Here is a 27382-nt window from a genome sequence, read left to right on the forward strand (position 1 = left end):
GAAGGCCAATTTCTTCAAATGATGAATGTCACTTCAATGAATCAAATGAGGAACTGAGAATCACCATCTTGTTCTGATAATTATGTCTACATTTCTCCGGATCCTTTCCTCTCTTCTCTCCCATTATTAACATCTTTTAGCATCCCCACTAACACAAATCACATGTAACTTTGCTTATAATTGCCAAAAACAAAGTGAGCAAAAAACCCAAAAAAATTCTCACACAAATATAAAAATGCAATCATTCGCAAAACCACACCCCCAACCCCGTTAGGAATTCCCAATAAACTACTAACCTTTTCATCCACTAACTAGCTTTTCTTATTCCTTCCCGGAGGAACAAAGACCATTGAATGTCATCATTCAACATCAAAGCCATCGACAAAGCTTGTCCATTCTCCCCACACAGTTAAAGCCTCTTCCTCAATGCAGCACTCAGGGGCCAAGGAAAAATAAAAGTACTCCATAACACCGTCCACAAAAGCTTATACAAGTTCCTCAGAGCGAACTCTTAACATCTCGGCAAGTGTGGGTACCCAAAAGATTACTGCAAGCCCAATGGTACTACCAAGGAAATACCAATGCTTGGATTTCCAAGCGCATCACAAAGTCCCCTAAGCTTGCACAAAGAAGGAAGCCACAGCACCAAAAGCACCAACCACCAATTTATAATGTTCATCAAAGATGGGTGCCTATGCACGTGCTTCAAAAACAAGGATATTATGAAGGTAGGCACCCAAATTTGATTGGCACCTTTGTAGTAGCCTTGAGCAACAAGTAGCTGCTTCTCCACCCACATTTTGATACCATTAAGATACCTTGATTTGTGTTGTCTTGGTGGATTTTTCTTTTTGGTTTTGAAGTGGAAGGTTGTGAGCCCTCCTTCACATTAGTTGGTGCTAAGGCTGCATGTTTGAGACTCATGGGTATTTTTGATGATGATGAGGCTAGAGTCTCTTGTGGAGTGTTTGTCGATGATGAGGCTTTCCAGCATGTGGTTGTCTCCTTTGGTAAGATTTGTGATGAAGAGGCATAGGCTCTGGGGCTTTTCCTTTGAGTTTCTTGTTAGAGATAGATGGTTACGTGGGGGGGACTTCTTTAGGAATAGATGGTGATTCACTCATTGACGAATCAAAACTTGTTTCATCCTTAGTAAGTGACATACTAGAACTTGTTTCATCTTCTGACTTTCTTTGGATCGTTAGGTTTTTATTATGTTTGCCCATGCAACGAGATCGAATTTTCTTTTTTGGCTTTTATATTCTATATCTCACATGCGGGTCTTGTGGTCTGAGTGGTGGCCTTTGAGGTCTGAGTGGTGGCCTTTGAGGTGGATGCTTTTGCATCATGTGTCGCTTCTAGCTCTTTTGGGTTTATGTCCTCCACACGCTCCTTTTCCCTGTCCTTTAATTCAACTTTGATCTGGATAGTTTGTTGTCCCTTGTTTTTCTTGGGTTTAGAAGGTTTTGTTTTCTCTTGTGGTTTCTGCTTTAAGGTATGTTCTTCTACGCATTTCGAAGTGTTATCTTTCACGTTCTTTTTTACCATTTCTCGTGCCTTGGCTTGTAAGCATGTCAGTACATTCAAGGGTACCGTGGGGGACAATTTTCCATTTTGTACACTTAAGATGTTTAGAGTTGTATTTTGTGAGACAAGTTGTATTAAAGCAACCCGCCTTAGGCAATCTTGGAACATGTGATCAATGCCACAATGTTCACACAAGGGTTGCAAAAAAGTGTCAGTGATTGTGGGCATGGAAGTATTCCAAACTGTGCAATCTGCCACTTTGTGAGGTCCACGACAATAGAAACACTAAAGTGTTTGCTTAACTGCTCCTCCTTGAGTGGTTTCTACCCTTTGGAATGTTTTTACTGCACGGGAGATGGAGGTTTTGAGTCAATTGTTATATGTAGTACAAGAAAACAGATGTCTTGTATGCACAATGGGAATTGGGATGGTAGTGATTGCACTGAACACAAGGCATTTCCCTCCTCACTTGTAGAGGCATTAAGGATGTTTGGCTTTGAAGGATTTCATCCTCTCTTAGAGATGTCGATTGAAAGCTTTTAAGCAAGGTTGTATAGAATTTATGAATGACAATTTCGAGATCAATATTTTTGCTTCACTTGTTAGTCTAGATGAGGAACATCTCATAGCATAATCATCTTCCATCATGTTGTCATCTAAACGTATTGCTTCTTTACAACATTGATCAAATGTTTTTGGATTTGATACAATGATCAAGTTGTGTAACCTGTTTTTCTTTAAGCCCATCATGAAACATCTCTTCAATTGAGAATTATTTAGTTTCTCCCATGACTCACATCGTGAGTCCAAGAGTTTTATCCGAAAGATAAAATCTCTAATGGTTTCGTTTGGTTTACGCTCAATTGAATAAAGTTCTTTCGCTACACTCCACCGATCACCTTATCTTGAAAAGTCATGGATAAAGGCTGTTTTCAAGGTTCTAAAGTTGGTCTTGATGGCCAACATCAATGTGATGAACCATCGACTACTTTTTCCTCCAAGCATATGTTCAACGTATGTACCTTGGTGGGACAGTTGGGATTTCCAAAGGCTTCACATCTATGTTTAAACATTTGAATGAATTGAACAAGATTAGTTGTTTCATCGTATTTGTCCATAATTTTGGAGATCTGTACAGCCGTATTTTTTATGAGTCAGTGAGTCCACATGTGAGGGCTCTTGTTGGTAGGGACTCACTGAGTCCTTGGATAACTCTCCTTCCTAGACTAGTCAGTATGTCCAAGGTGTGGGTATCTAGGGGTCAAAAAGGGTTGGTACCTATAGGATTTGTGGGAATGTTAGGTGAAGGACCAAAGCCCAGTGGAATTGAAGTGAAAGGGGGTGAAAAACCCGATGACACTCTTGTTGTTGGCATGTCGAATGGTATTGGGAGTTGCAGTTGGGACATAGATCTCAATGGCTCAAAGATGTCAGCCGTTGGGTTCAATGAGGGTGCCGTTCCACGTAGTCCCTTTATCGTTGCCATGTCTGATGCTATTAATTGCTCTTAATGAGCAAGCACACGTGTTTTTTATTTTTTTCTGTGTTTTTTAGATTTTCTCACAGCTCGTTTATAGCCTCAAGAGGCTTGGCATTCTCTTTGTTGGGTCAAACGAGTGTCTGTTTAGCCTAATTAGCTTAGATGCTACACGCACGTTGACCTTAGGGATATTTTTTTAGAAAAAGTGCATGCTAGTAAATTCCCAGATGGAAGAGGAGGTCCTAAAACCTATTTGCCATCACTGTCTCAAGATGAAAAAAAAATTTAGAAATTTTTTCCCTGTTTCACAGCACGTTTTTTAGGGTGTTCCAAAAGGAATTTGGAAAAACTCTGTCTGAGAGAGTTGTAGTATTTTTGGAGTACTACAACTTTGTCTCTTTGAGTCATTCGTGATTTTGTTGTTTAGACCCTCAAAAAGTAGCGCGAATATGGTCCGCAGTCGTTTTCGCACTATTTTTTACGATTTTTAGTGCTCTCTGCTTTGACCGTTTTGTCTCGATTTTTGGATTGAATTTTAAGGCTACTGGTCGGAGGCCAAAACGATCGATTTTGACATTTTGACTTCGGACAGTCAAGACCACATAGAGCGCCTTCATCGGATTAGTTTAGGAGATACAAGCTCCAAACAGGGGTTTTTGTTTTACCAACGAACCCTCTTTCATGTTGTGAACTAGCAGGGTGCAGTTCACGGCGTGAAGAAGCAGACTTCACAGATTTTATCAAATTTGATTATTTTTTTAATGCGGTGATTGTTTTACGATGTGAAACACTTAAGGGTTCACGTCGTGAACAACTTAGGACGTGAATCGATTTTTTTAAAAAAAAGAGTACAAACCGTGAACAACTTAGGACGTGGATCCCTAAGCCGTGAGACCGTAAGGCATGAGAGTACAGAAAATGGTTCATGCGTGAATGATTTTTTCCAAAAATAAAAATTTGGGCATGGATCCCTAGGCCACGAGACCCTAAGGAGTGAGTGAAGAAAATGGTTCACGCATGAACCATTTTTTCGATTCTTTTTTTTAGGCTAGCTAAAACTCAAATTTCTTTGTTTTTTTTGGGGGGGGAGGGAGATCTTTTTCAATTTTAAATTAAGGAGATATGGGCATTTTCCCAAAAAGGTAAGTGGGAATCAAAAAAGTCAACCTTTTTATGACAACCCTCTTACACCCTTCATAAATGACAACCCTCTTACACCCTTCATAAATGATGCCCAAAATGGACAATTTGACAACTCATGGGTATCTACTCGTTGAATGCTCATTAGCTCTAATGAGTTATGTAAAAAAGTTATTAAGAATTCATCAAATATTAATTCTTTCACTAATCTTACCCTCTTTTATACTAATCAAAGACTCTAATTAAGTACTAATCCCTAATTAATTCACACAATTGAGCACATCATTGGATAGAGAAAGGAATTGCTAAGCTATGTGCATCATCTAATGTGTAAATTAATATATGATTAGAGATTAATCAAACTCTTAATTTTAGTCTCTTCTTTTAAGGTAAAATTAAGCAAAAAAGAGTCAAATTCTTCCAATTGATGAAGAAATTAATGTAATTAGGTGTTTTGAAGCATGTAAGTGCTCTCAAATAATCAAAAACACTAATTTCGACTATTACATGATCAATTTGGACCCCAAATAACCTAGTTTCTAAATGTTTTGTCTCGAAGTGGATTAATCATCCTTAATGACAAAAACCAATTAGTTAAGAGAAATTAGTCATTTTCAAGAGTTTTTTGATGTTTTTGAGAAATTTTTGGAAGGATTAAGCTACTCCTAATAGTTGCTAACACTCTAATGCATACAATTCCAACAAAAACACACAAATTAAGCTGAAATTAATGATTTTAGTTCAATATGTTTAACACTAAAGAGAGCTAACATTCACTAAAAAATGCATTCTATTACATTGTTTGATGCAATGGATGCAAACTAAACCTAATACTCTCTATGTACAAGTCCTAAGAACATGAAAAACCACATTAACAAAACAACGAAAACAACAAATTAAGCTAAAAATTAAGCAAAAAGTATTCTTTACAAAAACAAAAAGAGAGAGCTATTCTACACCAAATCACACACAAATCACCATCAAATCCATATCTTTTTCATGGGAAACCATTAATCAAGACAATGGTCAATAGGTAATGCGTAGATTAGAGAAAAACGATGGAAAAAGCCAAGGGATGGCTCCTCGGCAACGGCGTTAAAAATGTTATGGCTCACCCTAACTCCTCTTGAAACACATCCAACAAGAGATTACCTGCCTGGTAAACCGCAACTGGTGGTGAGGATATTTCCAATCGCTGAGCTCATAATCCTTGCGGTCTCCAAGCTCTAAAACTCCTTGAGAAGCAATTCTACCACGCCTCCCACGAGCGTTGTCACACCGCCGCGTTGCACTACGGGTACTCGTCCCTCCTCTCACCTCACTTCACTCACACACACTCACTAGCATGCATTAGGGAGAGAGATTAACAAGAGGATTAGCAAGAGAAAGACTCAATTGTACAATGGGATCTAGTCTCTTAAATTATGAGAGAAATTCACTTATATACATGGCCATAAGTGTTCACACTCACTTAAATTGTGGCCAGTCGGGCACTTTAGGCTCATCTCATAAGAGACCTAATGCTATTACAATGACTACTCTCATAATATATCTATGAAGTACATCACTTAGGACTTCATCCTAACTTGCTACTACACGATCTTGAAGCGGGAATCGTCTTAAGTATTCTATCGGACCATTACGAGCGCCCGTCCAAGTTGTAGCTTTAGACACTATTGCTTCATATCTTTAATGTATAACCCTTTGGTGTATCTACCTTGACTCCTTGATGTAAGATAATGGTGGTAGCACTTGTTAACCGTAGGAATCGGTTAACAACTACAAGCACTCGGTCCTTTATCGATGATTTTTTTCAAGTTCTAAAGAGATTTGTTTTCCTCCCAACAACCAGCATCATCACTATCTGCATCAGTATATACGTCGGTTATAGTGTTGATATATGTGTCAGTATGTACCCTGGTAAAAGCGACTAGTCATATATGCATCAGTAAATGAAAAAAAAACAAAAAATATTTTGCTTGGTAGTACGATAAGTGCTAAAAATTCAACAAATTTACATGTATCTCATGTAAGGGAAAAGAGAAGGTGGATCATGAGCCTTTTATAATGCCTGATGTTTCAGCACGCCATTGATTTGTTGATGGGGATAATGGCTCAAAACAAAGGCTTTGATGAGGCATTCTATTATTACACCTAGTGTATAATGAGCCAAAGCAGTGTTGAGAACACTTGCATTGATCTAGGTATACGCAGGTCTTCGAGGGTCAAATAACTAGTGGATAGGTTGCTTATATAGTCAAAGCAATATAAGAGATATGTTGAGGAGGCACTTGGATATAAACATTGGAAAGATGCCATAGATTAAGAGATGGCTGCATTGGATGCAAATGAAATATGAGAGTTGGTGCCTTTGCCTAAGGAGAAGAAGGCAATTGGATGCAAGTCGGTTTATAAAGTAAACTAGAATTCAGATGGGTCTATGAGTAGGCACAAGGCAAGATTGGTAGCCAAGGTAGTATATGCACAAACATATGGCATTGATTATGAGGAGACTTTCAATCTATTTGCTAGGATGGCAACATTGAGAGAAGTCATTGCTATGGCTAAGAAATGATATGTATATCGGATAGATGTAAAGAATGCATTTCTATATGATGATTTACAAGAGAAGGTCTATATGGTGTAGCCACCAGGATATGAGAACCATGCACATCCAGATTTTGTTTGCATGTTACATAAATCCTTGTATGGATTGAAACAAGCACCTAGAGTATGGTCAGATAAGATAGGACAGTATCTTATCACTATTGGATTTCATATATCCACAATAGATTTTTCACTTTACGTGAAATAGATAGACAGGGATATTATTCAATTAGTCACCTATGTTGATGACTTGATTGTCTCGCAGGGTTAGTGATGTTGACATTCATGTCGAGGTGAAGGTGCTCCTTTAAAAAAAGTTTGAAATGAAGGATTTGGTTGAGCTGAGATACTTCTTGGGTATAGAATCCTGGGTATAGAGGCAGTATGCTTTGGGCATGCTGTCCAAGTATGGGGGCATGCTGTCCAAGTATGGGGGGATGACAAATTGTAAGTCAATCTCAATGCCATTGGAGTAGGTACACGAAATTGCCTCACTCATAAGAGCATGTTGAGACCTACACCTCTTGAAGGTGCATGAAGTTGCCTGGAGTTTTGGTGCCAAACAGTTCAAACATAAGGCTGTTTTGGCATGTGTTTAGGCAGCCAAACTTTGGAGGCGGCATTTTGAAATACTTCGAAAAATCCATGCCACTATTTTGAAAGGACTCCATATCTTTTTAGAGTCCCCTATTTTTCCAATAGACTCTAGCATGCTCCACACTCAGCGCTTTCACTATGTTTGCAGGTGCACATTGCTAGAGTTGGCACCTACTATAGGTGCTCCAAGTGTTGCGCTTGAACATGCTCTAAGGTACTTTTAAAAAGAGGTCTATTTTATATTTCATTAAGCATATGCAAATACCATGGCATACCATCCATTGCCAGTAAAAGTACATGTAAGTTAAAAATCTATTGAACGTCTTTTTCTTGATAACTTAATGGGTGAAAGTATCAAGTATTCTTTGTATTGATGCCATAGATGCAAGTCAGTCTCTCTCTCTCTCACTCACTCTCTCACACACACGCACGCGCACGAACGAACTAAAAATGGCAATTAGAAATTGTTATTTATCCTAGATTTATAAACGTTAGTGGTCGTCAACGGAGTGTTGAGTATTCTCTCTGCTGACACACGCTTCGTTTGCAGACAAGCTTTGACATGACACAAAGTCCTCTTTTCTGTTCATACAGCTGGCTCCTCTCTCCATGCATTGCAATTTGTAGTACGTCCCGTGATCTTGTCTGGCCACCTTTTTCAAGATCGCAATGTAGTCAACTGGCCACTCCAGAGTCCAGTGTGGCTAGTGGACAAAGAGTTTGCAAACATTTCAATGAACCAGTTCATCTTTGATACCGTGTGTGACTTCATGTCGCGCCATTTACCTCTCGGAAGAGGGGTTTTGTTGTTTAACGTGTAATTCCCTTTGTATAACGAGATGGATTGCACATAAAAGAACTCCTAGCAAGGCATTTTTTGAGTGATTGAAATCGTATACATTGTCCTTCAAGTTGGTGTGCAAGTGCATGCATGTATGTCGTAGGTGGCGTATCCAAGTAGCTCAATCTTTGAAACCTTTTCTGGACCTAAGGTGTACAGCAAATTGCTATCTTTTTGCATTCTCTCTCTCTCTCTCTCTCTCTCTCTCTCTCACACACACACACACCCCTCAGTTTATGCATACAGCATTTCTTCTCGTGTTCTCTCTATGTCTCTCTCACAAACCTTTTCTGGGCCTTATTACAACATTTCTTTTTGCATTCTCTCTCTCTCTCTCTCTCTCTCTCTCTCTCTCTCTCTCTCTCACACACACACACACACACACACACACACACACACGAAAAAAGAAAAAAAAACCCTACACACACACATGCGTGCACCTGGGTTGATTTATATGTGTTCTCTACGTCTATGAAGACTTCTGCCCACCAGTCTCAATCATAGGCCACTATGTATGCATAGACTGTATGCTGCAATCGCTATAAAGGCTCTCCAAAACTTGGTGTATATTTGCATCAAAGCAACAAACCTTATGCTGCTCCCTGTGCAAAGCTAAAGCCAATTGAAATTTAATGACATGGGCTCCCCCAAATCAGCCTATACTACCATGATGCTTGCATCTGCTTCAATATCGTTCATCTTTGTGGTTGCTCTTATGGCTTCTAGCACCTCTGTAGCAAGCAGAGGGGATGGTAAATCTTTAGATAACCCTGTCAAAATCGATGTCCATGCACAGATTTCATCTAGCTCACCACCACCTGCAATAGCCCTTATTTGTAACAATGCAATCTACCCTCAAGCTTGTATGAGGGGCTTCTCCTCTTATAGTCCCCCTTATTCTCTAAACAATGCAAGCCCTCAGCAGCTGGTTTCCATAGCTTTAAAGGCAGCTTTGGCGGTTGTTCATGAGTCCCACAGCTTTGCCAAGAACTGCTCCAAATATAGTGGGGAGCAAGGCCTCCATCTCCTAGAACGCCAAGCTATTGAAGATTGCATTGAAATGATGGAGAGTGCAAGAGACCAGCTAAATTTGGCCATCGCCAATCTATCTTCCATTGACACCAGCAATTTATCAGCAAAGAGAGATGCTCTTCTCAATCTAAATGTATGGTTGAGCGCATCTCTAAGCTTCCAAACAGCCTGCTCTGATGGCTTCCAGTTTGTGAGCTCTGGGAAATGCGAGAAACCCATGCTAAAGAGGCAAGGGCAAGTATCCGAGGTGTTAGTTAACAGCCTATACCTAGTAAAGAAGCTTTCTAAGCATGGGTACAAGCTCTCAGATTGGAAGAAGAACCCACCAGCAGCTCACCGTCGTCTTCTAGCTACAAGTGATGACACAGTAATTAGAACTCTATTAGTAGACTCTAATAATGATCATTTAAACGATATTAATGATGGGTTCCCTGGGTGGTTATCTTCTAATGACCGTAAGCTTCTCCAAGCTCCGATTCCTTCTATCTACGCAGATATGATCGTGGCCCAAGACGGTACCGGAGACTATCTCAACATCACAGATGCACTCAATAATATGCCCACCAATCTGCAATTAGGGCAACGCTTCATAGTTTACATCAAAGAAGGCATTTATGAGGAAACCTTCAATGTGCCCAAGAATTTAGTCAACTTGACATTCCTCGGGGATGGCATTGGTTACACGGTGATCACGGGAAGCAACAATGTTGGCAGCGGCCTCTATAACACACTCAGGACTTCTACAGTAGGTAAACCACCTCACCCTCTTATACTCAGCCATCGTTTCTCTCTCTCTCTCTCTTTGGGTTGTGATAAACATAGAATTCCCTCTTTGGCGGCCGTTTCATATTTATCTTAACGTTTTAAGTGTTCGAGCGTAAGAATAACGTATGTGCTTTTTTAAAAAAACCCATAGATATAGCTATATATATTACCCAAAAAAAGCAGCTTACATCCAGCTTCCCAATATTATATTCAGACCATGTTTAGCAAATCACAAATTAAAGACCCATAGATATAGCTATATATATTACCAAAAAAAAGCAGCTTACATCCACCTTCCCAATATTATATTCAGACCATGTTTAGCAAATCACAAATTAAAGACCTTCTGTCATCTTCTAATACAAAAGAAGGCTGCTTCCAAGAGAGCACTAGACTTATGTGTTTCTTTTAGACGTGCATGCACGTTTTGGAGCGAGACAAGTGATGATCTTAGATGTAACCTTGGTAACTTCGAAATGAAGTTAAGCTTCAAAAATCTAGGATGTGCACATAGGTAGCCTGTCAGGATATGCACATACGTAGTCTAGGTAGCATGTAATGTAGTTTCAAGTTTCAACGCCTGTAAGTGTTTGAACCGAGATGATCATAGAGGCAGACCCTATAATGTATATATTTAATGACAAGCAATATCACATTATGGTCTTGGGTCGTGGAAAAATAAATTCCAGCCATCAAATCAACAAGCTTTGTTTTCAAAGAATGCACCATAAGATATTGACATACCAGCAACAGTGGAAATTTTACTCAAATGAAAACAGATGAATTGTTGACACATAAGCAGTAAGAATGTTAAAAAATAAAGGACCAATAAAACCTTGACACATCAACACATGGAATGTTAAAAAAATAGAAAACTAATAAAAATATACATCAACAAAAAAAAAATTAAAAATTATTCCACTCTCCAAGACCATGATGGTTGGGAAAGACCATGGGTTACCTTTCCCTAAAAAATGGGTCATTGTTTAACTAGAGCTCCTCATTTTCCTCTTAGGGAAAGGCCTCCCATGGCCTTTGGCTACACCTACTAAGTTTCTAACCATTAAGAATCTTTAGGCAGAACTGGGGACACCCCCAATGAGGATTACTTTCGTATGGTTTTTTATTATTAAGAGGGAATTAGAGTTGTCTCTCACTGGCACTAGTACGCGAAAGTAATTTTCAAAAAAGAGGTTTCCATCTTCGTCGCCTGCCCCTTAGAACCCCTCTCTTAATCCTCCTATGCTTAAGGAGGGTCTTAAGCTGTATTTGCGACAGAGAGGCTCTCCCCTTAATAATTTGCGATGCTCTCTTGCTAATCAAAGACCTTCCAAATTCTCCTCCTATCAAATCTGAAAAACCCTACTGCCCCTTTACTTTAGATGCCAATGTCGAATCCTATACTTGCGCATTGGAATTTGGCGTGCCACAGTGTTACATCAGCCTGATCATGGCTTTGAACAACTATAAGGCTTTTCTTAGGATTATATTTTCTAGCCCACTGCCTCCAACTGGTAAGAAAGGGGCTATCATCAGGTAAGCTCGCACTCCTTTTTTTTTATTTTTAATAAATGAAGCAACGAGCTGCTAGCTAAAGTGGTGCAAATCTATGCAACTAATAAAATCTCAATGTTAAATCTGGTCAGCCCCAAGCTAATAAGCTGCTCAAAAAATATCCCTAGTCAGCCACCAGCAGATAGTGCGAGTGGGAACAACCTCTATTTCATCAAGTTAATGATCTAACTAGAGTCTAGGAGAGAAGAAAAGAAAGTCATTTGAATATGATGCAGGGATATCCGGAGAGGGGTTTTTGGCGAGGGACATGACGTTTCGGAACACGGCCGGGCCAGAGGGCTACCAGGCGGTGGCGCTTCGGGCGTCGGCGGACTTCCTAGTGTTCTACAAGTGCAGCTTCGAAGGCTACCAAGACACGCTCTACGCACTCTCCAGTCGCCAGTTCTACCGGGACTGCAAGATCTACGGCACCGTCGACTTCATCTTCGGCAACGCCATCGCCAGCTTCCAGACCTGCGACCTGCTGGCCCGCCGCCCGCTCAATGGCCAGCAGAACACCATCACCGCCCAAGGCCGCAAAGTGGATGTGGACATATCCGGCTTCTCCTTCCAGAACTGCAGCCTCTTTGCCGACCAGGACCTGGTGTCCGCACCTTTCACTGTCTTCTCGTATCTAGGCCGTCCATGGAAAGCCTACTCCCGCACCGTCTTCATGCAGTCTTTCTTAGACAGCCTCATCCACCCCGACGGCTGGTTGCCGTGGAACGCCAGCAACCCCTTCACGGACACCGTCTACTATGGTGAGTTTGAGAACAGAGGCCCTGGTTCTCCCACTGATAATCGCGTCAGCTGGAAAGGCGTCCACCCGGTCATGAACTCTAGTGATGCCATCCAGTTCACTGCTGATAACTTCATCGTTGGTAGTAGCTGGCTCCCGCTCACGGAGGTGGAGTACACATCTGGCCTCAGTAGTACTCCGCAGCATTAAACTCATCAAACTCTCACATGATGTAATTTTACTTTTTAAATAAGGAGAAAGGTTACCTGGTGATCCAGGTGATGTATTGAAATCGCCCTAATAATACAGTTAAAAAAAAGAGAAGGAAGGAAGGCATGCATGTTGGGTTCACTCAAAAATGTTTCCCCAACATTGGGCTCGGGATATCCCTACTTTGGATAACCTTGACGTTTATGCCACATGTGTTTGGTGGCCATGTTCTAGATATCCCTCTTTTCTTTTATTACAAAAGTAAATTAAAATAAAAGTGTCTATTAGATTATAGATATAACATGAGAAAGGAAAAGGTACATGATGCTTTTTACTCAAAGAAGCATAATTTCATGATAACATTATCAAAAGACCTCTATTCTAGATATTCCTTCATGGCTAGGTAACTCTGGATGTATTCATCCATTTCTAAGTCCTTGACTCATAAGCTCGATTTCTTCATTAGAAACCATGCAGTCTTGCTAGGCAGATCTGATCTATTGTTGGAAATCATCCTTTGTCTTTGACATTTTGAGTGTTTCATCAACATCATTCATTATGTATTGGGTTTTGCACATCTTGAAGTCAGCTTCATCCACACAAGCAAGTCTCTTCTTAGGCCTTGAAGCATATAATGGAGATTAGGATCAGGCACAAACATGCTATGGGGGATCGTATACTAAGAGCTTCATGAGGGTGAAAATAATATGGGCAGCTTTTCCATTAGATAGCCTCTTTAAATAGGTTAGAAGTACAAAGTCAAATACGTCATTGATGATATTATTCAACCTTCCTCAATCTCCTCCATGAATATAAGAGACATCATCTCTTCTTATCCGCACTTGTGTTAATCGCAGATGCTAGTTTCTTTACATTTCACTCTCCATAGTGACCTTACAAACTTGACCTCTACTAATCTTTATGGTTATCAAATTGTCATTCTAACATCCCTCCTCAATTTGATGACTTTCGCTCGCATGACTTGACTCCAAGAGTCTCAATCCTATGATGTCACAGCTTGACCCCTCCTAGGCCTCTACCTATGCCCCAACATGACCACTTATCGCCACCAGCCTGGCATGAAGATTTGAAACTGAGACAAGAGTTCAAAAAGGGACTAGTAGAGTAAATCAAGCTCTAGAAGGCCCAATCAACTTCAACAAAGCTAGCCTCCTCTTGGGAGGCTGGTTCTTCGTCGGCATTCTCTTCATCTTTATCAACTAGTAAAGTAAATCAAGCTCTAGAAGGCCCAATCAACTTCAGCAAAGCTAGCCTCCTCTTGGGAGACTGGTTCTTCAATGGCATTCTCTACTCTACAAGACATGCTTTAAACTTTTGTTTTATGAAACAATCCTTCTTAATGTGGCTAGGTTTGCCACAAAATTTACACTTCAGCTTTGACTTAGAGTTGCGGTAGGACTTATTGTTGGAGAATTTTCTAGTGGAGGCTTTGGTGTAGGTCTTTTTGACTATTGACATTGTAGGCTCCTTTTTCAAAATCATGGTTCTCTTGCTTCTTCTTGTATTCTTCAAATAGGGCAGCTTCAATACCTTCCAAGGTAGGTTCTGGAAGATTTTGCAAGGTTGAAACAAGGTGACCATACTCCTCACTAGGCATGCTCTTGAGAAGCACTGCAAGTGGTATCTTCTTCTTCCTCATCTTCTTCCACAAGAGCTTCAATTGCTGCTAGTTATGCCATCAAACTCTTCATATAGTTGAGGGGCATAGGAAAAGTATCTATTGGTTTCATTTTTAATGCGATGAATTTGATCTTTAACTATATCTTAGAGTGTTTACCCTTGGCCTCAAATATTTTTTACAGTGTTCCATGCATCAGCACCACACAGAGCAGCATCCTTAGCATCAACTAAATGATGTATATGGTGATGGCACAAAGGATGCAGAGCTAGAGTGAGAGAGAGCGAACGCATAATGTTTTATGGGTGCTTCAACCACCCTTATTTTCTTTATCCTCTATTATATAAATGAATGGTACAATCTCGGGGGGGGGGGGGGGGGGGGTCACTATATGTAAATCCTCTATATCACGTGCGTTCAAGGCCTATTTAAAAATTCCCTTATCTGTGAATTTTTTAGTGAATATAATGTATCCTTTCCTCTTCAAATCTGTAATTTTTTTTAAAATACAATAAATAAATCACCTCTGTAAATATATTTCTGTAAGTTTTAAATATTTAAAATGTCCTTCTGTTGAACCCACGCGATACTTACATATTTATACGAGTGACCCCCCCTGAGGGTACAATGTGTACGTATACATGGGGTGCCCGCTTGGCCATTGGCCTTTACCCCATCAACCTCCCACTTAAAGGCCAATGTGCCTTTAAGGGAGAACAACCAATGGACATGCTATTCGATGCCCATCAACAATCTGCAATGTGCAAACCGCTCAGAGGATAAGCTCTTCATAAGAAGATCTGCAGGGGTTGTCATATGTGTGAATCTTGACAAGCTGAATGCGTTTGTTCTCAAGCACTTCCCTGATGAAGTGGTACTTCATAGTAATATGCATTGTCTTTGCATGAAAAATAGGATTCCGTGCCAACTGGATGGCACTCTGACTATCACTATGTGCAAAACTAGGACCTCTCCTGCAATGCCCGAGTCTCCCACTAGACGAGTAAGCCATATAGCTTCCTTGCATGCCTCACTGGCTCTGCAATATATTATGCCTCAGTAGTGGTAGACAAATCCGTACATGCCTGCAGCAAACAAGAAACCCGTGAAACTGCACCTCCTCTGAATGTGAAAACATATCATGTCGGTAGACTTGCTGGAGTATACATTCCCTGTAAAATCTACATCTGCATAACCAATGACAGATGTATCCTTCCTCCCGAAGCAAATGCACATATCCCTTGTACCATTCAAGTATCTCAAGATACTCTTCACTGCCTCCCAATGCTTCTTGCCAGGGTTTGCCATATACCCTGCTAACCACTCCCACTGCAAAAGCAATGTCTGAACGTGTAGCTACCATAGCATACATCAAACTACCAACCGCAGATGCATAATGTATCTTTGCCATTTCAGCCCTCTGCTCATCCGACTTGGGGTTGTCCTCTAGGCTGAGTTTCACATATGGAGGCAATGGTGTACTTATGGGCTTCCCCATTACGGCTATGACATGATCTTTCACACTAGACACATGCAAAAAATACAAAGTACCAGACTTGGACCCTCTAGCAACAACAAGAGACCCTTTGCAAATCTTTCATGAATGACTGCCAAAGATAACACAATAGTTGCAATCATCCAACTGTCCAAGTGCTGATAAAGCTCTTCTTGAGATCGGGTACATGCTGTACATTCTTGAGCACAAAGAAGAATCGTTTGCAAGAGACAGATGCACATCTCCCACTCCAACAATGTCACATGCATAATCATTTCCCAGCCTAACACATCCTTTTCTACCTGCATCATATGACGTGAACCACTCCTCCTTGGGTGGAGTAACATGAAAAGATGCACCTGAGACAATGATCCAATCATGTGACATACCTTCATCAGTGTGGCAACAAGAAATGCATCACCAAGTGTAGAGGCATACAAGACATCACCGTCATCACTATTACTGCAGATAGTGTTCACCTCCTCTACCTTTACCTTAGATTTATCTTCCTTCTTGCCATCATCATCAGCCTTCTCTTTGCCTTTTTCTTTGTTCTTCTGCCATTTGAAGCAGTCTTTCTTCATGTGACCCTTCTTGCCACAATAGAAACACTCCACTTCTTTCCGTGCACGAGACTTGCTTCTAGACTTGCCTCTTTCACCTCTTTCACGAGATTTTTCCCTTGTATTAGATCTCCCTCGTATGGTAAGTGCACTGGAGCTTCTAGTACCTAAATTGTTCTTCGTGTTGACCTCTTTAGTAAGCAAGCTGCTCTCAACGTGTGTAGTACTGGTCAAACCACATGCCAAATTGCTTATGGCTGTCCTGAAAGTATCCCAACTTTCAGGTAAAGTAACAAAAGCAAGAACATAGCTTTGACAGAGTCCTCTGACAGAGTCCTCAAAAGTAATCTTTTGAGCTGAAAGCTGCCTGAAAATGGTGTGGAAACTCATTCAAGTGACTGGACATAGATGTCCCCTCTTCCATGCGAAGATCAATGAGCTTCCATGCGAAGATCAATGAGCTTTTTTCTACAAATAAACCTGAGATGCAGCACTCTACTTGTCATGGAGATCACATAGCTTCTTCCATACACCATAAGCACCACCTTCTGTGTCCTTCACATTGAAGTACACTGACGTTGACAATGAAAGCATAATTGTAGAACAAGCAAGCTCATCAAGGTCTTGCCATTCATCAGCATCCGTGCCTTCAGGCTTCACACCTTTGCACTTAATGGGCTTAACTTGCTTCTTTTACACCAAGACATTATATATCTGCTCTTTCCAATACAAGAAATTCGTGCCATCTAAATTCTCAATGTTATAGAGAGCATTCTCTGACGTAGAAGCCATAACAATGGCTAGGCTATGCGATCAAGAAACAATTAGCCACGCGAGAGCTTGCTTATGCACCGCAAACTCGCTCACAAAGATTTCAAAGGTGACAAATGACCAGTGGCATGTAAATTCCAAATTGTGGCAAAAAAAAATTCGGCAGAATTTTGATAATATAACCGTAATAGAACCACTATAAACAATCAACCAAATACCAAAAGGTATAACCTCTATGGGTAATCAATGAATGATCGCATCAACCAGTCTGTATAATGCATATACCAATATGTACAGCAATGCCACATGGCCTGTCACGCATATGCAAGAAACTAACCACAATGTTGTACATCCGTCATCCCATAGCCTAAATCGGCATGTGAGGTCTTTGGCGATGCTTGTCGAGGGCACGCTCCAGTACCTAAGCCACCTCGTGGCGCTTTACCATGCACTCATGACACAAGGCTTCAAAAAACCTTCCACGACCCTCCAAAAGGCTAGCACTCCAGATTTCCAGCAAGAATCATGTAAAGCTGATACGTTCCACAAATGTCATACATGGACTATCCACATTTACAATAAGTCATACATGGACTATCCACATTTACAATAAGTAATGCCATTCCACAGTTGCCATACAAACTGTCACAGACTGCTCACAATGCCACCAACGAGTATAAACGGTCAACAGTGCATGACCATGAGATATGGTATCTCAACCATACGCATAACATATGCATACAACGCAATCAATGCACACAACAGTTGTGTACCAACAGCTACAAAGCAAAGCCAAACACCTGCGTATGTACGCCAACTACTGGAAGCTCGTTAAACACTTGTCATGCCTTTGTGTGAAAACCCCAAGTGCATACATGAACTTTAGGAATCTAAAACCTGTAACTTGTCACGTGTGACCTATGTGAAGAGTGTAACCTGTAACCTCTATGAAAGAGCAAGAAAAGAAAGCTAGAAAATGCAGCTCTTAAACCATAACTCGAATGGCAATTTTGACCGCACGAATGGCTTCGTAAGGGGGGTAAAACTTCAGGACACCTCCTCAAAATACCCCCGGATTGTTGAATCTCCCGATGCCAAGCTCGGGAAGTGATCTGCACTCTGAAAAGTGCACACGCGCGTGGAAGCGACAAGCGGGATCTTGAAAAAAAAGGGTTGAATCTGCTCTAATACCAGTTGATGGCACAAAGGATGCAGAGCTAGAGCGAGAGAGAGTGAACGCACGATGTTTTGTGGGTGCTTTAACCCTTATTTTCTTTATCCTGTATTATATAAATGAATGGTACAATGTGTACGTATACATGGGGTGCCCGCCCGGCCATAGGCCATTGGCCTTTACCCCAACATATAGGTGTCACTGAGTCCTAAGGCTATAATAGCCATAGCTTTTTCATCCTTTAGTATTCCATTCTCTCTCTCCCTCTCTAGTAGAAGGTTTCTTTTCTTTACCATTTGCAATTGGCCCACAAGCCCTTTTTCATTAAGATGAATTTTATCTTAACCTACCATGTATGAAACCCTATCATGTCATTGAACTTATTAGTTTGAAGTGTGGCCATAATGATGAAGGGTGGGCTTACCATTTGGCTTTAAAGCACAAGGGTATGAAACCCTATCATGTCGTTGAATTTATTAGTTTGAAGTGTGGCCAGAATGATGAAGGGTGGGCTTACCATTTGGCTTTAAAGCACAAGGGTAGTTTCTTAAAACCATTTACAAAGAAAACGAAAATGCAAAGACTAAATCAAGGCTTAATCCCCATACAAATGCATGTTGTATGATAAAAACTCCGAGAAAACTCATGGCCTTAGTAGCATCATAATAAAAAGGTTTAGATTTTTACTTCTTAACTTTTTTCTTAATTATCTTCTTCACATTAGTTGATTCATTAGAGTTTGGCATTATGAAGATTGTTGCACCCCTTTTACAGTAAAGTGAGCAAGCATATATATGGTGATTATATGGTGATTTTAAGGTACCAAATATCATTCTTATCAAAGGCATATGAGCAAACCCTTAATGATTAAGGTGTAAAGCTTTAAAGTTGGATTTTTAAAGTCACCTTATCTCCTTTTAATGTGGCAGCCACTAGAGTGAGGTTGTATGGAAGCCAGGGGAGATGGCGTGCAAGTAGCACAAAGGAGAGCCCAAAGCTGGTAGCCAAAAATGCAGTGTTGAAATGGCTGGTGACGTGGCCCTACAGAATGAGCGTGCGACTACTCGGTGTTGTAGGTGCTACAGGCGCACTGGCTGCTAGTGACGAGTCCCTACAAAATGAGCGTGCGACTACTCGGTGTTGCAGGTGCTGCAGCGCACTGGCTACAAGTGCCGTGGCCCTACAAAAGGAGCGTGCGACTACTCGGTGTTGCAGGTGTTGTAGGCGCACTAGCTGAGTGAACCACAATGGGCAGATCAATAGCATCACCAAAGTCAGGGCAAGAGCTAGCTGAAGATATGAATAATGTGTGAGTGGAAGCGCTCTACCAATAGAGCCAAATCTTGCAATGGGCGACAACTCTGATGGGCTCAAAGCCAATCCTAGGATGCCGATGAGCTGTCGTTGTGAGTGAAGCGAGCTTTTCTTCTTGTACTGTTGGCTTTCATAGATTTTTGTGTGGTGGCTACAATCTATACCGCTTCTTAGAGATGGTCGAGCATATGTAAATCAAATAGCTAAAGTGAAAACTATCTAAAACCTATATGCTCATATACCAATTAATGGAGATTAGGGTTAGGCACAGCTATACTATGGGCGATTGTATGGTAGGAGCTTCTTTTAATCATGGATGCTAGTTTCTTTATATTTCACTCTCCATAATGACCTTACAAACTTGACAGGTCTCTACTAATTTTTATGGTTATCAAATTTCCATTTGAACACCATGTTAGTTTTTGCTTTATTAAAAAACAACTCATTCTTGTTTATTCAGATAGTCCACAAGTATTCAACTCTAGGATAATCCACATGCGTTTGAAGGTTGTGCACAGAAAGTTGCAGGGGTATCGGCGGTGAGGCCAAATGGCAAAACCTTGTAAGCATACATCCCCCACATAGTATTGGAGGCCGTTTTGTGTTGGTCTCCGGGTGCTATAGACACCTGATTGTAACCTGAAAATCCGTCTAAGAAGCTGTAAGCTTCTTCACCAAAACTACCCGTTTTCCAATCCGTGTTTTATATAGGGCAGTGGGTAATAGTCCTTTTTAGTGGCTGCATTGACCTTTTTGAGGTCAACGTAGACCCTTAGTTTCTCATTCTTCTTTGGCACTATCACGATTGGTGATAGCCAATCGGTGTGGTCAATTATAGATGAAATCCGTTTGTCAATTTCCTCCTTTACAATTGCTGCATATTTTGGATTCATCTGGTACGGTTTTTGCTTGGTTGGTCTTGATCCTTCCATGATTGGGATTGTATGTTGTACCACTTCAGGTGGTACAGCCTTCATCTTCGTGTATTTCCAAGCAAAGCCATCCTTAAAATCTTTGAGGAGACTAATGAGTTCCTTTTCCTCAGTTGGAGTCAAGTCCTTAATGATATAGACAGGTTTGGTTCCTCCCCCTGGCTTTGCAATATTAATTTCTTTGACCTCAGCTGTGGACCATCGTATATGATGTGGACAGACCATCTTCCTTTTCTCTTTTGGCCGTCAATTACACCACTTTTTGTTTGTCAATCCTGTATGTCTTGAAATGGTCCGGCACTAAGAGTAGGTCCGGTTTATCTTCATCCTCTCTTTTTGTTTGAGCCATCACCTTCTTGGCTTCGCGCTCGACTTCAACTAGAGCCTTGTTTTGTTTTTGGTGCCCTGCTTTTGTGAGCTTTGGCATTTCTAGCTCTTGAGAGATAATCTCCTCCTTATGTCTTCCTTCCAAGGGTATCTTACTCAACTCTTCACCCCAATTCTTAGAAAACTCCTTCTGCACCGTAGTGGCTTCGAGGTATCTTAGCCACCACTAGGCATCCATGGGTTTACTTCGTAAAAGGGCATTTTGTCGAGCAATATACATCTTCTATTTTTGCCATCTTCTAAGGCATTGGGCATTGGTACGGCCTTGTGATCTAGTCTCGTCTATGCTCGAGGCTTCATCCTCCAAATCCTCTTCTTGTGGTTGCACATTTACCATACACACTAAAGTGGTGGGAACGTTCCCAGATTCGACATATTGGGTTCCTCTGGGTTGTATAACATCTATTGTGGCCAGCACATGTTTTTGCTGAAGTCTAGAGGAGGAGAGAGCAACGCATACATTTCAGCTTCTTCCTTCTCCTTTGAAAATTCTACCATTGGTTGGTAGACTTGTAAGGATGTGGTCCGCTCAGTGATGACCGAATCATTGGCCAAACGATTTTCCTTCCATTGGATGCGCTTTCCACGTTCATAGAACTATATTTAGGATTTTTGAGTCCCTTCGAACACACACATGATCTAATGCCCGATCATGCACCAATTTGGATTCCCTCATGAAAGGTCTACCCAAGATGATATCATATGAGTTTGGTTGGCATAGAAAGTCTATTACAACAAATGTATGAGGTAGCGGAACGTAAAGAGTTTAAGTCGTACATTCTTTAATAGTCCCATGGGTCTTGAAGATATTCCGTCTGCCATTTTGACAATTAGATTTGCTCTTTCCAAATCTGGTTTTTCCCAATTCTCCTAACATCATTTGGTAATGATGTTAACTCCCGCTCCTCCATCCAGGATAGCCAATGCTTGGTTATGATGGATTGGAATTGTAGCATTTGTGGCATCACTTTCATAATACCAACCCAGTTGATTGACAGGTATTTTGATGAATTTGGGGCTTCCCGCCGCCTTTGCATGCTTAAGGTATTTTTTTGCTAGAGTGGACTGGGTCTCCACCGCATTGGACATTGGATTTCATCTTCCTTCTATCCAATCCTTTATATCTGCCAAAAATGTCGGTGTATTGCGTAGTAATTGTCCCAATGGCATTTGGACACAAGTGGATAGTATGGCTACGAGACTGCCTATGTCCCTTGGTTCCTTGGCAAGTGAGGGCTCCTTCCATGCGTTAGTCTCATACTCATTCCTAGGGAAGGAAGGAATGGACACTTCTTGCTCTGCCTCCTCAAACATTCTTGCCATAAGGTCACTTTGAGTTCCTCCTTCATACGCTTTTGGAATTAGAGTAGGCACATCCAATTTTCTTTCCCTTATCGGCTCATTTCTTGGATACATTGTATCCGTGGCCCAGTTAGCCCTTAATTTGGCTTCATGAAGGCGTTGGCACACACTCAACCACTACGGCCCTAGCTTCTTCAAGCTTTCTTATCTCTTCTTCAGCATTTGGGTATTCACCAATCCCCTTAGGGCTTGCTGATCTCTCTTCTTATGCCTCTTGGGTAAGCTCATCTGATTTTGGGACTTGATCGCTCTCTTTCTTTGATTGGGTGGATCCGGTGTCAATGGTATCTCACTACAAGACAATGCTGCCATACACGCGTTTCATACACGCGATAAATTACGAACGCGTGTATGGTCGCGCCTGTATTTGAATAGAATCGGGCGCGTGTATTTTTGCATTTAAGTTCGCGTGTATGTTTGCATTAATCAACGCGTGTATAAACGCGTCTATATACACGCAGTAATACACGCACCTATACACGATAATATTCACGGGGTAATACTCGCTATTATACACGGATAAATACACGCTACTATACACGGATTAATACACGCATGGCAGAGAAAAACTGAAAAAAAACTGAATTTCTTTACAAAATTAAAAACTATTTTCCTTAAACCATCTCATAGTACATTACAGTATACATCATTACACAATCCCACTACATGCATTTACAACAATGAAATATATTCAAAAATAAATCATGCATATGAGATGATGGAAATGTCATCAATTTAGAACATACAGTGACGGATTGGTTAGGGTTCGATCTCATCTTCAATAAGATCCATCCTTGCCAAACGATCAACATCAATATCCATTTGATCAATTGGTAAGGCTACGATTAAATTTATTCCACTATCGATATTCTGTACTCCATTGATAATGGTATCGATGTCCTGATCATCCTCATCAACATCACCATCATCCTCAATGGTAGGGTCATTCTCATGATCATGAGAAATGGCATGCTCATCCTCATTATCATGATCATCTCTTATTTCTTGATCATCGATCACAACATCTTCAATGGCATGTTCGACATCATCTTCATACCTCACAAGCTCGCCCATCTTATAAATACATTTTTTCAAACTCTTATTTGCACAATGGTCGATGCTAGTAGGTAGTATGAACTGCGCACATAAGAGCACATTTATGGTTTATGGCATTACAAAATTTAATTTCAACGTACGTACAAGACTTGAAAAACACTTACTTGAAGCATCTTGTGCCAATCGTGGGACTTCAACCCATATAGTTGCTCAACGCCTCTTTTCTTAGTGGTTGTAAAGGCTCCCTTCAATGATCTCATGCATCCAGTGGGAGTACGCAAAGTGGTGATGGCCTGCTTTACCTGCTTCTCCTCTTTCTTTGATATAATCCATGGTGCAGGCGGAAGACGAACGTGCCCACCCACCTCTCGTGGCCAAGCTTGACGCATACGTCCTCCGACCCGCAAGTCCTCACGTACGCTAACATTGTCTCGTTTACCAATAATATGTTCCCAAATACCAGATCCCACATTCTTGAAGATGTGCATGGGATCAAGAAGATGGTTGATCTTAAGATGGGTCCAATATGGCAGCCGAAAAAAATGGAGTACCTACACAAGGGATTGCTCTATGTGACCTTTAATCCAATTAGAGACTACACAAAACAAGATTGAAAAAACATCACTATACCTGTTCATGCCATCTAGAGGAAGAATAGTTGTAGACTCCCAAATACGCTTCCAATCTTTTGCACGAAGTGTTTGTGGAGGAATGTTACTCTTACTAGCAACATATTTAGGATGATCTGAGGGGAGAAATCGATGATGATTATCGAATATAGTCTTACACAAACCGTCAGCATACTCATGTACTAACGAAGGACCACAAACAGGACATGCATGTTTACCCGATGTTTTCAAACCTGTTAAAATATAAATAAAAGTTAGAATAATAAAGTCAAACCATCTAATTAATATATATAGCCAATAGTAATAGAGTAGGGAGGTAATTAGAATTCTTACCAGAACAATCGCTGTATCCTGGAAAGTCATGCATTGTCCACATCAACACTGCTTTTAAGTCGAAGTGTCGAGAGGAGGGAGGCCTACTAATGTCCACCACCGCAACACCTCTCCATAGTTCCTCCAACTCATCAATCAGTGGTTCAAGATAAACATCCATATGCTTCACTTTATGTTTTCCTGGAATTAGAAGGGATAACATAAGATGTCCCTTCTTGATCGCCATTGATGGTGGAAGGTTATAATTCACCAACACAACTGGCCACACGCTGTATGCGGTGCTTTTAAAACCAAATGGATTCAGTCCATCCATACCCAGGCCAAGTCTCAAGTTTCTGGACTCTGTTTTAAAGCTGGGCCACTCATCTTCAATATGCTTCCAAGCAGGAGTGTCTGCGGGAATTCTCCACATGCCATCATCCGATCGATGTGAGGAATGCCATGACATGAGCTCTGCTATGGATTTGCACTTGAACATGTGTTTGATACGAGGAAATATAGGAAAGTGTCGCAAGACTTTACGAGGTACATCAAAACTCTTCATATCTGTTCTGTACCTTGCTTCACCACAAGTGGGACAATGTAGAGCCTCCTTATGCGTCCCACGAAACAGAATGCAATCATTGACGCATGCATGTATTTTATCATAATCCAGTCCTCCAAGAGATGTCACATAGCGCCTCGCTATGTCTCTTGAGGTGGGAAGCCTATTTTCCTTTGGAAGCATATTTGATAATAGCCTGCATCCAATATCATCAATTATAATTAGTCTTAAATCCTAAACCTTAAACCACTAATTCAAATTTGTAAGTTAGAATGCTTACTTCAACAATGCGTCAAGACTTGCATTGCTCCATCCATAAACTGTTTGTATATTAAGTAGTTCAAGTGAAGCACGTAAAACTGAGAATGTGCACCCTTCAAACACTGGTGTCAATGAAGCCTTATAAAAATGCTCTTGTTCCATATCATCGTCGTCCATACCTTTGGGATCATCCTTAAAAAGATTCCGCACCATATCATCAAGCACCTCCTCTTCCACAACTTCGTGGGGTGCAGGGCTATTGTCATCCCTTTCCCACTCATCTCTGACAATAGATCCCGAAGCTCCAGCATCATCTCGTCGACGCTTTACGTGCTCTCGTCGCGCGTAGGGTACCATGTTAGGGTGTGGTACTGCATCCTGCTTCAATTAGAGCGAGTTTATATATTACAACTCTATTAATTTAATTTGGATACCATGATTCATTTGAATACCATCAATTTACATCTACTCACCTCTAAACCTGTTTGATTCCATTCTCCATACATGGAGATGTGATTCATGGTAATTCGACGTGCTCGTACAATGCACCCTTGACATCGATTACACATACATTTGATCTGTTGTCCCAACCACACATCGCGATTACGATGACGCATTGTCTCATCTTCCCCAGAACTGCTTGAAGAGGTTGATGACATCCTGTGTAAAAATCAGAAAACACAAAATCACAATATGTTTTTAATGAAAGCATAAAAATCGCGTGTATTGACGCGGCTATTTCCTAGAAAACGCGTGTATTAACGCGGCTACTTCCTAAAAATCGCGTGTATTAACGCGGGTAAGTTCTGCAAAACGCGTGTATAAACGCAGCTAAAATATACACACGCGAAAATACACGCGTTTATACACGCGAATATAAACGCGACGGTATGTTTAAACTAAAAATAGCCCGCCTTCCCCAAATATAGATTTTGAACTAAGAAATCGACTCTGCTTGCGTTTTCGCCTGTTTTCGCCTCTTCCAACAACAAGGAGGGAGCAGAGAAAGGAGCACACACACGGGAGAAGGAGGGAGCAGAGAAGGAGCAGAGAGGACTCACTTTTTCAGAGGTGAGTAACTTTGTCCTGTGCCTTGTCTCGTTTGTCAGATTTCTTTATGCTATTTGCTCTTTGGGTTTGTCCTTTTGCTTCTGTGCACACGATTGGGTTACTGCATCCTGACAGGGGCTCCTTTTATAAGGACATTCTGTCTGTCTTTGTCGGGGGTCGGTCTTTTCGAAAATTTTTTTTCGCAGGTCGCGTGTAGGAACGCGTGTAACCTGTCTGTAGAGTCTGTTCACGCGAATATACACGCGTTTTTTGACGGGTGTATACACGCATTTCTGGACGGGTGTATACACGCGTTTCTGGACGGGTCTATACACGCGTTTCTGCACGAGACTACGGCGTTTTAGATTTCATGATTTGCAGGCAACACAACTGACTTGAATGATGATATTCGTGTGAGTCAAGAGACAGCCCATGATGTACATGAAGATGTTTGTTGCAGGTTCTTTATGGATATTCCAGGTTCTTCATCCGATCCATTTGCGTACAGCAATTGGCTGATGGAGATGATGAATCATTTTGGGCGCCAACCTGGTCCGGTTGAGCTTACAGAGTATATGTATGCCCATCCCCCTCCTTCCCTGCATGGTGTCTATACCCCTACCGCGAGTATCCAGGGCACTCCAGTGCCGTCTATTCCTCCGAGTCCGACGAGACGGCATGCAGCTTCTCCTCTTCCACGTCCACCGAGGAGACATACCTCGTCCCAGACACACTCACGTACACCCTCACAGCCACCATCACGTGCTCCCTCAGAGCCACCGTCACGTCAGGGCTCACAGCCACCGTCACGTAGACAATCCCCCAGTCGTGACTCCACCCGCAGCAGTAGGAAGAGTGGGAGTGGAGGATGCGACGGGTGCTTTGGTGGGGGAGGTGGGGGAGGTAGTAGGGCACGCGGTGAGAGAGGAGATAGAGAGAGAAGAGTTAGAGGAGACAGTTCGGAAGAGGAGGAGATGAGAGAGATAGAGAGAGTGGTCTGCTATGATGTGACGGATAGGGGCGGGATAGTGATGGATGCGAGGGGGAGGGAGGTAATGGAGTACATGCGTGGGGTAGTATCAAACTCATATAGAAATTGTTTTATTAAATTTAAAGATCAAAATAGCCGATTAGTTGGGGAGGTGATAGAGGCTGTACATAGTCGGTACCCCAATCCCCCACATGCTACATTCTCGGATGTATGGGGAAGGACGCGAATAAGGGAGATCTTAAGTAATAAAAGATCTCACCTTAAAAAACTCGCGTACGATGACCGGCTAAATGTAGCTGCGGGTGGCTATCCTGCCGAGAAACCTGCCACTGCACACAAACACGAGCGGAAGGAGGCAAAGAAACGAGCAGAGGGTGGCGTGAAGAGCA

The 27382-nt window shown here is 41.4% G+C and overlaps 1 protein-coding gene across 1 annotated transcript; it reads left to right on the forward strand.

The window, feature by feature from the left end:
* Nucleotides 1-8764: 8764 nt before the first annotated feature.
* LOC147630832 (pectinesterase 2-like) lies at nt 8765-12576 on the forward strand. The gene is made up of 2 exons (XM_086809213.1): nt 8765-9973; nt 11780-12576. Exons 1-2 carry the CDS (start codon nt 8830-8832, stop codon nt 12490-12492), a joined length of 1857 nt encoding a protein of 618 aa, XP_086665339.1. The 5' UTR covers nt 8765-8829; the 3' UTR covers nt 12493-12576.
* The last annotated feature ends 14806 nt before the right edge of the window (nt 12577-27382 follow it).

This window comes from Cibotium barometz, chromosome 15 (assembly GCF_041138505.1).
Source record: "Cibotium barometz isolate CiBa-2024 chromosome 15, ASM4113850v1, whole genome shotgun sequence".
NCBI lineage: Eukaryota > Viridiplantae > Streptophyta > Polypodiopsida > Cyatheales > Cibotiaceae > Cibotium > Cibotium barometz.

Coding starts and splice junctions, on each gene's coding strand:
- LOC147630832 (XM_086809213.1), top strand. CDS start 8,830: ATGGGCTCCCCCAAATCAGCCTATACTACCATGATGCTTGCATCTGCT. Junction 9,974..11,779: donor ACTCAGGACTTCTACAGTAG/GTAAACCACCTC, acceptor AATATGATGCAG/GGATATCCGGAGAGGGGTTT.